This window comes from Nicrophorus vespilloides, unplaced genomic scaffold (assembly GCF_001412225.1).
Source record: "Nicrophorus vespilloides isolate i.1.1-1 unplaced genomic scaffold, Nicve_v1.0, whole genome shotgun sequence".
In the NCBI taxonomy this organism is placed as follows: Eukaryota; Metazoa; Arthropoda; class Insecta; order Coleoptera; family Silphidae; genus Nicrophorus; species Nicrophorus vespilloides.
The window spans coordinates 1-16,107 of NW_017095657.1; the positions used below are offsets into that span (position 1 = coordinate 1).

The following is a 16,107-nucleotide window of genomic DNA, read 5'->3' on the forward strand; positions in this document are numbered from 1 at the left end:
TTTTTTTGTACAATTCCTGAAATTCTGAACTCGCGTTGAAACTTGAATGCTCGTTCAGAATTATCATTTTTTTCGATGAAATGGTTTGACAATTTGTGTCAAAATGACCTAAAATAGTTATTTAAAAAAAATGCTTCTTGAAATAAAAACCGCATAAAAAGAGGACATTTTATGAGTCAACATTTTTTTAAATTTTTGTATATTGAATTTACCTGCTTCTTTAAATCCTTATTACCTAATAATATATTTGTTTAATCCAACTTGAAACTTTTCTTCATGTAATATTAATTAAACTATATTGTTGAATTATTCAGCTTTTTTCTAGTTGGACAAAAATGTATGAAATCAAAAAAAAAAAGATGTTTTACTTTGAAACAATAGTTAATCATAAAAGTTATATAATATAATTAAATTTTATATTGTAGTGAATTGGTAAATAACAGTTATTTATTATAAATTTAAAGTTTTATGTGTAATTATAATATTTCAATAATAATTTTGTTCAATTAGTTTTAATGTCCATATTAAGCAGAACTAATTTCGCTTAAGCGGCATTTAAAATACTGAGCCTAATATTGATTGGTATATTGGCGAACATTAAAATAATTGTGTGCTTTAATTGCGTCGAGTTTTATGGCCATCATTTTGGTAATAGGTTTACCGCTCGCTGCTTGCCAGTACTCCAGTTTGGTTATTGGTGTTTTGCTCGATAACAACAACAACAACAATAATGCATCCATGAATGTGTTTATGCTTTATGCCAAAAATCCACTTCATTCTCCTCATTTCTTTAACTCCCGTTGTTCCAGGAAACGAAACGCCAGATTGCAGAAGGAAATCGAAGAGGCGTGTCGCGACACCAGAGGCGTCTCTCCAGATGATATGCGCGACAACGCAGGTCCATACTACGAATCCTCCACCCTACCAACAACTCCAGTTATGAAATTTGTAAATTTACATTATTTATTATTGCTTGTTTTCGATTAATAATAATTTGTTGTTTTGGTAGGATGCCCATGATGGCGAGGTGAATGCGGTGAAATGGAGTCCCGTGGATAGGCTCCTCGCGACCGGAGGCGCCGACAGGAAAGTCAAGTTATGGGATGTTTCCAAAGGTCAGTTATAGGGCCTCCTCCATACATCATTGTCAATAAAGCGTTTTGTGGTCGTTACGTTTCATTATTATTTATTCTTTTACTCTCTCTCATACAACTTGTAAATAATCCCGTTTTGTACTTGTACCTCTTCTATATGAAGTTTGGAACCCAATTCAACTTCTCTACTTACTTCTTTTGTATTATTACCTAACACTACACTAATACCTGTAATATTATGTAAATATCTATGTATTTTTCTTTTGTTTGTTTCTTTGGATCTTGCAGGCTCGGCCGAAAACCGCGGCATATTGCAGGGTAGTAATGCAGGTGTTATGTCTGTTGATTTCGATAATACTGGTACCTTGGTTCTTGGGGCTTCCAATGACTACGCGAGCCGTGTGTGGACTGTTTGCGATCAGCGATTAAGGGTGAGTTTTATATGCAAACCTGTGCTTTCTGTAAACCCCTTTTTTTTCGTCCTCTTTCGTTTACCGATTGGAGTTGATAAGCCTTCCGTTGCTGGACTAATGGTCCAATAACTTTTATCCTCTTCGATTTGGCTTCGTTTCCTGCCAATTTACCGCGAGATGGTTTAACCGGGCCGCCGTTCGATTTGATTGAAGCGATTCGAAATAACACGTGTTTAAACTCTTCGAATTCAGCACAATTATACACTTGGATAAACGAATTACCATGCAAACGTTTAACGCTTATTGTTATTCTTTTAACAGTACGTTAAATTTCAATGACGATTATAATTGTAACCCGAAACCTTAGAAAATGTACGCTTTTTCTTGTTTCGATTCATGAATTACCATAGAAACGTTCACTTGCAAATACTATTTAACATTTAATGGTTATTATTTTAACAGTTCGTTAAATTTCAATGACGATTATAATTGTAACCCGAAACCTTAGGAAATCTACGCTTTTTCTTGTTTCGATTCATGAATTACCATAGAAACGTTCACTTGCAACACTATTTAACACTTATTGGTAATTATTTTATCAGTTCGTTAAATTTCAATGACGGTTTAATTTTTTACCCGAAACCTTAGGAAATGTACGCTTTTTCTTGTTTCGATTCTTGAATTACCATAGAAACGTTCACTTGCAAATACTATTTAACGTTGATTGTTATTATTTTAACAGCACGTTAGATTTCAATGACTATTACATTTTTGTCTAAACCTTTACAGAATGAATGAATTTTGCACATTTGAAAAAGTATCTTAAATCTCTTAATTTAAAATGAAATTACTTTTCTTAACGTATAGAAATTGTACTGAATTATGCATTTATTTAATAAATAAATTACTAAATTTTTCTGAAAAAAAAAATATAAATCTTATTTACCCTTTTTGAAAATATTACTCTAATTATATTTTTTACAATATTGTTTAATTCTGCATTATGAAATTACTATAATTCGTACAAATTTAGGCAAAATTTTCAACTTTGTAAATATAATGAAAATATTTTGTGGTATATTTGCTCTGAAAATGCTTTTATCTATGATTAAACTAATAATAATTACAAATGTGCATGTTTACTACTAATAACCTATTTCCTAATCCAAATTCTGTTATTTTCTTTTGTGTTCTTGATGATTTATTTCCGTTTGGGACGGAAATATCCAGGTCAATAACCTTTTGTATATGTGTTTTATGTCTACGTAATAACTATTATTTCCGTTTAATATGAGCGATATGCCATTACTTGATTAATTATGAATATCGACAGGATATTAATTAAATTGGTCGATGTGATGAGTCTCTTCAATTATGTAAAGTTGTTAGTTTCCAGTTAATTGTAATTATATGTATGTACAATTTGTTGTCGGAAACATTTAAAAATTATGATTTTAAGTATTTTTTTTTCTAAAATAGATATTGATAACTTGGGAAGATAACTAAATGAAAAAAATAGAATACAATACTTTTGGCCCTTAAATCTAAATTAGATTGGATTCTCGTATAACTATAGTAATAAAGTAGGTATACTCAAAGTGCGTTTCCTTGCTGTAAAACGATAGCGAGGAGTAATGAATCGTCATTAGATAACGCTTAATTATAGGCACCTCGGTGTTGGTCCATAATTCAATCAGTGTCTGCTCTTGCTGCATTTTTTGTTCTTCTAAATACGCTATTTTTTTCTTCTTCACTTCTTGCAGCGCGTGATTTATATCAGTTTTCCTCCTTGGTAGCTTATTAAAGCTTTTCAACCCGGCTGCTTCTCTTCCTTTGGTCGGCTCGCACAGGCAGATAGACCAACACAGACACACAGTGTGTACATAGCGTATGCAAATATGAAGTGCAAAGAGAATTGAACGTTAGCCCGACATTATGTAAACGCCGGTGTGCACACAACAGGTGTCAGCGATGTAATTTACGACAACTGTGTAATCTTCATTAACTTCTGACCGGCAAATGAACGACTCGTTTATCCACCCATAAGCATATAATAAATAATGAATGGGTGCTGCTGCTCCTCCTCACTCTTCCACTCACTCACTCACTCAACCCGTTTGCCCTTTGCGCCCCCGTAATCATCATCCTCTCGACCCCCCGAGGACATAAATCCGTCCGTTACGTCGTAGATTGCACCTCTGACATTTAGAGCCCAAACATAACTTCACCTATACGATCGGAAATAAGCAAGCAAACCGCTCGTCTGGGTTGCGACAATCGTGAAAAAAGTCGCGAAGAGTATTAACTTATCTGCTGGTTTACGGCTCGCTTCCAGGAAACCATTCGGAGAGACATAAAGATCACAAGAGGGAATCTGTTATTATCTCCGTTTTAGGACCGCGGAAATTACGCATCACGATAATTAGAAGAAGAAGAAATTTATACATTGCAATAACGCGAAATTTTCGACTTTTCTTTACTTGATTTAAAACCTCGAGCAAACGGAGCTTCACACCCACTGAACCAAACAAGATTGCCTCCGCAGACACACATTTAACTGGACCTCCTTGCAAGATAAATACTATCATTTGAGGTGAACGCAGATCCAGCTTCGGGGAGGATATTTTGTTTCGTTAGAAATGTAGATCTCAAGTTAATTACAGGAGATTGCAGTTACTTAAGAGGACGATTTTCCAATTATTTTAATTGTTGCATTTTTATTATATATTTTAAAATTGTTTACTTCAATTCTCGAGAAACAAAAATTATGATTTTGTAAATTTAAAAAATCTATGACTTTTCTATTAAGAAAACTAATCAATAATTAAAAGTATTGAAATGTTGTTTATTAATAATTATCATTTGCTTTCTCCTTACGGTTATTATATTTTATTCAAGCCTGTGTGATGAAAGTTCAAGTATTTGATATCTGTTGATGATTGAAAGAGGAAACAGGGTTTGCACACGGTGTGGTGTGAATGCAGATGAAAGTGATACACCCTGTATGTCTGTACGTGCGTGCGCTTGTATTTTGTGTATGTATATAGAGATGTAGTTTTTGTGTTATATAACATGGTGTGCAAAGACAGCCAAACCGCATGCTGAGAGACACAGAGCCAGAGTGCATTTCCTGCTGGCTGCAAAGATATGCGCTGGGTTATTGTAATGTGCGGTAAACGCCGATCGGAATGAATAATTCATTCGCGTATTTGTTACAAATATATCACCCCGAGTTATCTGGGGCCAATATCTGTATGTATATATATATATACCTAGGTTTGTACGGTTACCACCCCCTCCGCCACCTCTTCCACCTTCTTCCTCCTCCACCCTCTCAGAATGCCGCGAACTGCAGCCGCCTCCAACGCCGCTCTCACATAGCACGCAGATGTAGTCCGCTGATACAGATGAATTCTGCTCTTACTCTACTCCCCGCACTCTTCCATCCTCATCACCATCTCCCACATTTCTTCCTCCCCACTTCGCTACGTCGTAAATAATCTGCTCGTTATTTATTAATTTTATATCGAGCCGCATGATATTTTCTAATTATTGTTATTGTTTTACGATCTTCGTTATTATGGTTATCTCTCGTGCTTATTAAATCACGCCGAGGCTCCTGATTTACTCGTACACAAATGCGCGCCGCCCTCCGTTACGTAATACCATCCATCCATTCATTAATATTTTCGTGTCGATTTCCGCGTCGCCTCCGAAAATTGATGCACACTTTAAATATCTTGAGATACGCAATTACCAATTCGTCTTATTTTTCGTTTTCGGCCTCTCTTCGTTGCGCACAACAAGAAGACGAAGAGATAAATCTCGCAGCGCTCGCTTCTTCTTTTTCTTCTTTCGTTTCCTGCCCAACGAGAATTACATTTATTCCCAAGATGTACGATCGTGATCATTGATTCTTTACTTTCCCTTTTTCGTATTATTTCATTGACACGACCCCATTACATCGTGCTAATAGTCTTTTCCGAGAGCAAGTTCATATCAAAGCCGGCTCAATTTCGTTTTCCTTCCTTCTTCTCGCTTTTTTTATATTATTATTATTTTCTTCTTGTTTCTACATTGGCCGCGGGTTTGCAGCGATTATCTCCAATGAAATCGAATTTACTTTACTTACTAATTTAATTGCCTTAATCATTTCACAGTCTATTGACCATTGAATTGTAACGTTACCAACGTTCATTATGGAATCCTCACTTTTTGCGTTCGCCGTTCGTTCTTCTATTTTTTTTATGTCCATCGTTGGAGAGCGAGCTTGTATCAAAGCCGGCTTTGTTTTATGTTATTTACAGCCGCCTCTGATCTTAAAGGATACGCTGTTTATACACAACGTCTCTGCTTTACACTTGTTCACATTTGATCCATTCTTAAGAACATTAAGTTTACATTATACTTTTTTTAAAGACGTTTTGTATTGAGATACCTTTAAAAGATTTCTTCTACAAAAACGAATATATACAACAGAAAATATTCAATTGCAATAAGTTTACAAAGTTTAAATTCTTATGGAATTTTCATCGATTTTTATAATTTTAATTAATATTTACAAACTTTAATGAAATCTGTAACTAAATAATATTACTTTTTGTTTTGAACTTTCAAAATGAGTAATACTAATTAAATATCTTAAATAGTTATATTTTAAACTTTAATATTTAAAAAAAAAAGTTTTAATATAAATCTAAATTCTGAAAATTAATTTACGGCTGAATTTTCTTTGAACGTTACATAAACCACCTTCAATTAAGTTTATTAATTCAAATCCAATTACACTGAATCCCATCTACCGTAAATCCAGTAAACTTTGCAGACGTGCATTACTTTTTTTTTCTTCCTTGACCGTCTCAACATTTTTTTTTTATATCTATTTTTTCTTCATCTTTTCTTCAATCGTCTATAAACCGTATTTCATTATATCCCATGGATTGTGTATATTAGATATATATGATTAATATCGCGCTTCAGCCGTTTTCTTACGGTTTTCTCCTCCGCTCCGCATTTTTTTCCCTTCGGTCATAGACTGTTACGGAATCGGATCCAATAAGTCGGATAAATAAAATGGTCTGCCCCTTTATTTATTTTTTTCCCCTTCTCTTTCTCTTCGTCGTTCAAGGGAAAATTGTATAAATTTTTTACGTCCGTTAAGGCGAAGCTGGAGGGATCATCCCTGTTCAATAAGGAGAGAGAGAGAGAGGAGAGACGGTTCTTCCTATTTTTTAGTCTTAACGCAGACAATATGCTTTCTTTTTTGCGTTTTTTGTGAGCAAATCGAATCGATTTTCCACCCTTCGATATTGCCCGAAAACTCGTGCACTACGTTTCATATATCATATACGTGTGTATACATATTGCTTTTTTTTTGCGTTCGGGAACTTCCGTCACTTGTTACGTAACCGCTATTGTTATCTGGCGATGTCAAACGGGTGAAATAAAGTCGTTTGTGGCAGTAAAAAGCCCACACATCGTGTCCGACCATCGTGTACGTATGTAGAGGAGGCAGTTTCCTCTTCTTCTCCCGTCCTCGATCATCCTGCGCTTGCTGTTGTTGTTGTTGTTGCCGATGGTATTTCTTTACTTTTTTTCCTTCTGTTGTTGTTTCCTTTCTTCTGCTCCTTGGGCTCTCGTCCGTTATCCTCGAAAGATTCCCAAAGAGCGCATAAGTAAGAACGAGAGAGAGACCCATTGTTATTGGCGGCGGACTCACGACTCGCAGCGCTGATTTGATGGAAATTTAGATTATTGCAATGCGAAAAGGTGGATGCTGGCAGAAATTAGAGGCGAAATAACGGGTCATTATGACTTTGGGGGTGGTCGGAAATCGCGATTCCGTAGTTACGTAAAACCCGCGTGGAACTGCTCTTCAGCGGAGCACCCGGAGCGTAGCGTCCGTCATTATCATCATCAACATCAACCGGAGATCATTCAACCCTCCATTTACGAGTCTCTTTTCTTTTAATCTTCCCGCAGTGATTAAGCTAATAAGTAATTAACATTTTCAATCCGCTTCTTCTGATTAGTTTATGATTCAGGTTTTGTTTTGTTGTTGGATGCGCGTGTAATTAATTGGGAAATCGTAAATAGTTTTCCCCCGTTGATAAAAAGTGGAGTGATGTGAAGCCGGCGGCTCTCGTTACACGCTATTAATCGGCCACGGGAGGTTTTCGATTAATTGTGCAAAGTTATATGGCGATAATTGCTTAATAGAAAATAGCGACAATTCGCAATGTGCTCGATGCTAAATTGAAGCCAGGCAGAGAGTATTGAAATTCCTCGGCTCATTTTCCATCATTCCATATATTACTTCATCCATTAGCGATATTTACAATTTGTTTGCTCGTGCCTCACATTCCATTTATATCAATTAAAATAACTCTTCAATTTTATAGTATTCCATTAATTTATAAACTTTTTTTTATATGTTTCTCATTCATATTTATTGGCAATAAAAATCTCTATAAAATTAATTAAATCTTCTTAAATTTATATTATAATGTAATTCTCTATACTTGGACATTTACCTAAGATCAAATTTTGTTTTATTTTTTATAAATTTTATCTGGTTCAAATATTTTAGTTTTGTCAAATAATTTTGTATGTTTTACTGTAGTCTAAACTCGAGTTAAATCAATTATCTCTGCAGTATCTTTTTTCTTCTATTTAAGAATATCGTACATCATGTATGAATTATGAGTGTTTTTATGTAATAAATCGAGATAACTATTGAAATTTAGTGTTTGAGGGATAAAAATGTAATGTAATTCTCTATACTTGCACATTTACCTAAGATCAAATTGTGTTTTATTTTTTATAAATTTTATCTGGTTCAAATATTTTAGTTTTGTCAAATAATTTTGTGTTTTACTGTAGTCTAAACTCGAGTTAAATCAATTATCTCTGCAGTATCTTTTTTCTTCTATTTAAAAATATCATACATCATGTATGAATTATGAGTATTTTTATGTAATAAATCGAGATAACTATTGAAATTTACTGTTTGCGGGATAAAAATGTAATGTAAATGTAATGTAATTCTCTATACTTGCACATTTACCTAAGATCAAATTTTGTTATATTTTTTATAAATTTTATCTGGTTCAAATATTTTAGTTTTGTAAAAATAATTTTGTATGTTTTACTGTAGTCTAAACTCGAGTTAAATCAATTATCTCTGCAGTATCTTTTTTCTTCTATTTAAGAATATCATACATCATGTATGAATTATGAGTGTTTTTATGTAATAAATCGAGATAACTATTGAAATTTCGTGTTTGAGGGATAAAAATGTAATGTAATTCTCTATACTTGCACATTTACATAAGATTACATTTTGTTATAGAAGTTTTGTCAAATAATTTTGTATGTTTTACTCTACTCTAAACTTGATTGCAGTATCTTTTTTTTCTTCTATTTAAAAAGATCGTATATGTAATTTGTAATCAAGTATGAATAATGAGTGCTTTTATGTAATAAATCGAGATAAATATTGAAATTTAGTGTTTGAGGGATAAAAATTGGAAGCGCTGAAACCATGATCATTTTTCATAATTACATTAGTTGGCTGTAATTGAATGCACGACGTTCATTTGAGAGCTGGCGGCGAGATTGGAAACCAATACACGTTGTTTACAGTTACGTAATGATGGAAAGCTTTCGTCGAATGAGAAATGGCGTTGCGAAAAAAACGCGTCGACAAATGGTCCTCGACGTTGAGGGAGGTTGAGGCGGTGGATTGTGGAGGTATGTGGGGGAAAGGACGTCGTTTGAAGGATAAATCGAATGGGTAGCGAAATTTGTCAAGTGAAATTATAAATGCGGTCGACTGCTGAAACTGAAAGGCAGGCTTTTGAATATTAATACGAAGTGATTTCGCACGATGCGCTCCTCGCGTTGTTTATTTGGAGTCTCCGTTGGATGTGGTGTACGTACGTACACGTATATGCATATGTACGTGAATATATGCATCATGTGTACGCAGAGGATGGGATAGTACAGGATTGGATTGGATATGGGATAAGACACGAGAGTGCAGTCGGCCAGGGTGAGTGACCATTTGGTCAGCGTGATCTAACCATAGTGTTCGTTATATAAAGCGGAGGCGTATGCCAGAGATAGAGATAGAGCTCCATAAATCATGTGTCCGAGGGAATGAATGCCCGCCATCGGCCAAATCTAAAGAGATCCTTTTTAAATTTCGCTTCTGGTATTTTATAGATATTATATTAAGACTTTACCGGTTCTGCCTTCATCCGACCATCCATCCGTACGTGAGCCAGAAAAGGAGAAAACACAAAGAATCCTTCCTTCCTACACACACACACACATCTAAGATAATCCAGTAATTACACAACAATAATGCCAATACTAATAGCTGCATTGTTGCTTCATCGAAACCTACCGAATCCATCCATACATCCATCCATCCAGAAGCAGCTGAAACACCTACCTTCATCTCTTCTCCTCCCCCGTGTCTTTGATGTGTAAATATTATAATCATCGCCCGAGCCATCATAAATCCCTATGGTAATGTGCGGAAACCGATTCGGAATTTATGGCCGTGTAATTGATTCGAACTAAATAAAACGACGTGGGAAGCTGCCCCGCGCCATTCACCAACGTCCCTGGCTCTATGAGAAAATGTTTTTCGTGCGTGCGAATTAATTGCAAATTTAATTGCGATCGAGTCATATCATCGGTGGCAAGAAGAGATCGTCGATCGGTCGTTTCTAATTAACCGTAGGAAGTCGCTTCTTCATTCTGTTCTTTTTTTGCTATTTTTCTCTCTTTTTGTTTATATTATGCAAATAGACCAGATCCTCATGTTCATGCATTTGTCACATCCTCAGTTTTAAACTAATATAACGGATTTATAGATTACATTATTATTACTACAATTTATAAATTTTAGTAAGGTTATTTTATGAACTACCACATTTTTCTAAATATTTTTTTATCCACATCAATATTTAAATTCACGTTGCATTCCCCAATTATCCAACTTTCATATGCATCTTTTAGATTTATCCTATCTATTATAATTTCCGAGAAAATCATTGAAATGTGAAGACGCTACTTTTTCCATAGTTAATTTTTCATTACTTTATTTATGAACGCGAATTTTACAGCCAAATAGATGCAATCACAGCAATCATTAAGTACACGTTGCATTCCCCAAATATTCAACTTTCATATGCATCTTTTGGATTTATCCTATCTATTATAATTTCCGAGAAAATCATTGAAATGTGAAGACACTGCTTTTTCCACAGATAATTTTTCATTACTTTATTTTTGAACGCGAATTTTACAGCAAATAGATGCAACCAAATCAATAACTAAGTACACGTTGCATTCCCCAAATATACAACTTTCATATGCATCTTTTGGATTTATCCTATCTATTATAATTTCCGAGAAAATCATTGAAATGTGAAGACACTGCTTTTTCCAAAGTTAATTTTTCATTATTTTATTTTTGAACGCGAATTTTACATCCACATGGATGCAACCACAGCAATCATTAAGTACACGTTGCATTCTCCAAATATCCAACTTTCATATGCATCTTTTAGATTTATTCTATCTATTATAATTTCCGAGAAAATCATTGAAATGTGAAGACACAGCTTTTTCCACAGATAATTGTTCATTACTTTATTTATGAATAATTGAATTTTATAGCCAAATAGATGCAACCACAGCAATAACTAAGTACACGTTGCATTCCCCAAATATCCAACTTTCATATGCATTTCATATTTCAATCATTGAAATCTGTCATTTACTTGTGTAGTCATTCAATACGTAATGAGTAGGTGGTTACTTCTACCCATTTATTTTTCTCTCCGGGAAATTTAAAATTATTTTCTTAAGAATTCCCGGGAGATAAAAGTTAAACAAATAGTATACTAAAATAACTATTGACTGTAGCCTTTTTGTCCGGGATCTAATACTTATATAAATTAGAGAGAGAAAAATAAAAAATAAAAATAAGGACCAAAATCTGTCATTTACTTGTCAAATATTAAGATGTACAGCTGACATTTATCATTTACTATACAAATATCACGATGTTTCAAGTATCCCATTCAATACGTAATAATTAGGTGGTTACTTTTACTCATTTATTTTTCTTCCCGGGAAATTTGAAATTAATTTCTTAAGAATTCCCGGAAAATAAAAGTTAAACAAATAGTATACTAAAATAACTATTGACTGTAGCCTTTTTGTCCGGGATCTAATACTTATATAAATTACAGAGAGAAAAATAAAAAATAAAAATAAGGACCAAAATGACAGATTTACTTGTCAAATATTAAGATGTACAGCTGACATTTGTCATTTACTGTACAAATATCACGATGTTTCAAGTATCCATGACTACCCATTCAATACTTAATAATTAGGTGGTTACTTTTACTCATTTATTTTTCTTCCCGGGAAATTTGAAATTAAAGTTAAACAAATAGTAAACTAAAATAACTATTGGCATTTTTTTGATCCATTCTATGTATTATAGTTTCTCAGAAAATATTATATTTTACACGCTCCAAATCTATCATCTGCATGCTGTGCAATGTTGTTCACAGTATATTTCATTAGATTCGATAAGACCTATCTCCACTTGTATGCAATATAAATACGACATCTTCTCCATGTGGGTGTAAGTGTATCTGTGCATCTAGATTTATATCAAGATATTCGCTTGAAACCGGTTATTTGCTGCAGATATATTACCTCATCGCACTAAAATTTTATTAATCTACTACCTATTACGATTCGTTTTATTCGGGAATTCAGTTTAACGATTGCACTCTCAAATACCAATCACTTTTATTTATACGCCAAAAAAAAAAGTCTGTGACAGGCGTCAAAAATTTGTTCAATATTTTTAATATAGCGAATATTTGATTTTCAATATACAAAATCAAATGGTTATTTATTTTTTTTGTTATTTATATGAAAAATATGGAATAATGGTTCAATTTTGAGTAATTAACAATTACTAAATTGTATTTTATTTGGTGCCTAACGTGGGGCAATGCAATTTCTACACAAATCTAATATAATTAAAGTACTACTAATTAAATTAGTAAATTACAAATTTATGTTTTCGTATGTGTGTTATTGATGAAGGGTTGCTACATGTTTGCGATATTCTGTTTTATTATTTATACTTAGCCCGAGGTTTTTCTGTAAAAGTTTAACGTAGTTATACTTGTGTTTGGAGTGGAGGAGCATCCAGCGATGAAGCTGTAGGTAGTGAAATGGTGGGTTGAATGCAGCAAAATAAAACGGGATGGCAAGGAAACTACTCGCAGAAAGAGGAAATGGCATTATCCATTTGCGAAAAAGGGGAAAGAGCTAAACGTAATTTGTTGCAATCGAATCCGCGGAATTTAATAAAGGTCCTTCCCATTCCTAAACCCCCGCTGATGATTTGTGTGTGTGTGGGTCGGGTCGGTGCCTGCCCCTGCGCAAAATATGATCACCAATAAAACGATATTGTTTCCCACCGGGGTTGAGTTCATACTCGTCGACGATAAATTGGCACGTCCAGATTATCCACAATCGGAATGAGAAATTTGCATTAACATCGTAATCACCTTATAAACCTTTATACACTTTGCATCATGTACGTACTTTCGAAAGCATATGCTAACCGGTACTCTCGAAGTCTTTACTGGCTTCCACAGATAATCATTTTGGATATCGTCGTTGGATATCGATATTAACATAAAGCAAGTGTTGATGGATGATGGACGCGGCTTCCTGGTGTCTTGATCCACCAGCGCGGCTCGCTTGGATACCGCAGCTTCAGGGTAGACGCGGAGAAGATCTAAATTACAAATTGGATTGTGCCTGGAATCCTCCGGAAGACATCATCGTACTCCTATCGAGGATTATACAGAGGAAAAAAAAAAGGATGATGGAGAGAAATCGGGGCGGAAGCGGTTTGCGATCTGGAAACGAAAAAAAAAAAAGGGGGAATATCGCATTATTTGCAGATATAAACAAGCTCCCGTGGGATATCAATGGGAATTCCAACTGCAATCAATTCACCTTTTATACTGCTGCGGCCGCAACAAAAGATAATAATTACGATTCAAACAGGAAACGGGCGCTGGAATCCGCAATACATATTATATAATAAAGCAACGGACGGACGAGAAGAGGGCTGCAGGAATGGAATATCATAAAACAAAAATGTGAGAGATGATGAAGAGGAGATAATAACAAATCCATTATAATTATTCGATGCAAATCATGGTGGTATTCTCTTTATGTTCTGCTGTTGTTGTTGCTGTGAGTCAAAGCAATTCAATTAATAATTGAATCGCGTTTCCTACTGATGATGATGATGATTCTACACGGTCGAGATGGCCGTGGCTATAACTCTCAATTACTATGACCGAAAATTTATGGCCGAAGTCATATTCCGAGGGGCTTGGGAAAATTGAAATCGAAGGCAGCGCGAAAAATCGCCTAAACGATCGATGCCCATGGACCAATATTATTATTATTATTGTTGTTGTTGTTGCTGGCTGGCAACGAAATAATCCATTTCCGCACATGGAACGCACGGCCGTAAATAACGTCCCGGTGGACGTTCGGAGATGTATTTGAGGCAATAAATAACGATGATTATTATTAATAATAGTAATTCAGATGGAACGGGTAAAGAGATAGAAATTGTTGGATGAGGAGAGAGAGAGATAGAGATGAAAAGCCTAGGGCTGGGGCCTTCCTCGTCTCTACGTGGTGACTGAAAATCCGCCGAGAAACCGAATCCCAGTGAGAAGTATTTCGATTCATAATTGCTTGCTTTCCTCTAATTACTGTTTACCGGTGACCTTAAAGTATTTTCTATAAGTTGTAAGCAAATTCCGCATTGCAATTTGCATCTGCTCATTCTTGGATTCTCAGCATATTTTCATTCACTTAACATATTTAGTTAAATCATATCTCTCATCAATTTTTGAAATATTAAGAAATGTTGTGTTTTTAACATGAATTCATAACATAATTTATGATATTTACATTTAAAACTTTGTTCTGTAATAATTTATATATAAGTGTTGAAGTTATCTACAGTTGCTTTAAATCTACTATTTGAGTTTTGAGTATTTCATAAAATTATATAAGATTTTATACAACTTTGTTTGTTAGTAAATTTCTTTGGTACTTTTCCATTAAACTTTTGAAAGATTATGATTATTTTCGTGAACGATTTCTCTAAATGTTAGGTGTTTTATGTAATAAATTGACAACTAGGTATATTTTATATGATAAATCACTACTTTCTTTTTATTTTAAATTACATTTTTTACATTGTAATTTTTGGTAGTAAAGGGTGTCCCAAAATTAACGCAAGAATTGAATTTGCCGCCATTTGAGCAGTAAAGTGTTGGTAACAAAAAAAAAACAATATGACACTTTACTGCACAAATGGCGTATCCCAAAATTAACGCAAGATTTGAATTTTCCGCCATTAGTGCAGTAAAGTGTTGGCAATAAAAAAAACAATTTGCACAAATGGCGTGTCCCAAAATTAACGCAAGATTTGAATTTGCCGCCATTTGTGTAGTAAAGTGTTGCCAATCCAAAAAAAAAACAATTTGCACAAATGGCGTGTCCCAATATCTCTCATCAATTTTTGAAATATTAAGAAATGTTGTGTTTTTTTTTAAATGAATTCAGATCATAATTTATGATATTTACATTTAAAACTTCGTTCTGTAATAATTTATATATAAGTGTTAAAGTTAACTACAGTTGCTTTAAATCTATTATTGAAGTTTTGAGTATTTCATAAAATTATATAAGATTTTATACAACTTTGTTTGTTAGTAAATTTTTTTGGTACTTTTCCATGAAACTTTTGAAAGATTATGATTATTTAAAACGATTTCTCTAAATGTTAGGTGTTTTATGTAATAAATTGACAACTAAGTATATTTTATATGATAAAACACTACTTTCTTTTTATTTTAAATTACATTTTTTACATTGTAATTTTTGGTAGTAAATGGTGTTCCAAAAATAACGCAAGAATTGAATTTGCCGCCGTTTGAGCAGTAAAGTGTTGGTAAGCAAAAAATAACAATTTGACACTTTACTGCACAAATGGCGTGTCCCAAAATTAACGCAAGATTTGAATTTGCCGCCATTTGTGCAGTAAAGTGTTGGAAATAAAAAAAACAATTTGCACAAATGGTGTGTCCCAAAATTAACGCAAGATTTGAATTGGCCGCTATTTGTGCAGTAAAGTGTTGGCAACCCAAAAAAAACAATTTGAGACTTTTCTGCATTAATGGCGGCAAATTCAAATTTTGCGTTAATTTTGGGACATCCTATATTTCACGTAATAAAACTAATTCTGAATTAAATATGCAATTTAAAATCTCATAAAATAACCGTTTTCTCGCTTCAACTTACGGAATTTTGTTTTATCTTTCAAATTTTATTGTTTCAATGTGAATAGAAATGAGTGAAAACTGCGTAACTGCACGTTTCATATGTATAATATTTTTTTTCTTATGAACTTCTCTTGTACTTGGAGATTATTATCGGAGGTGATAAGCGCG

At 33.9% G+C, this 16,107-nt stretch overlaps 1 protein-coding gene across 1 annotated transcript; it reads left to right on the forward strand.

The window, feature by feature from the left end:
* Window positions 1-633: 633 nt before the first annotated feature.
* On the forward strand, window positions 634-1,765 carry LOC108559131 (autophagy-related protein 16-like). The gene is made up of 3 exons (XM_017916280.1): window positions 634-948; window positions 1,010-1,115; window positions 1,383-1,765. The coding sequence occupies exons 1-3, from the start codon at window positions 634-636 to the stop codon at window positions 1,634-1,636; spliced, it is 675 nt and encodes a 224-aa protein (XP_017771769.1). The 3' UTR covers window positions 1,637-1,765.
* The last annotated feature ends 14,342 nt before the right edge of the window (window positions 1,766-16,107 follow it).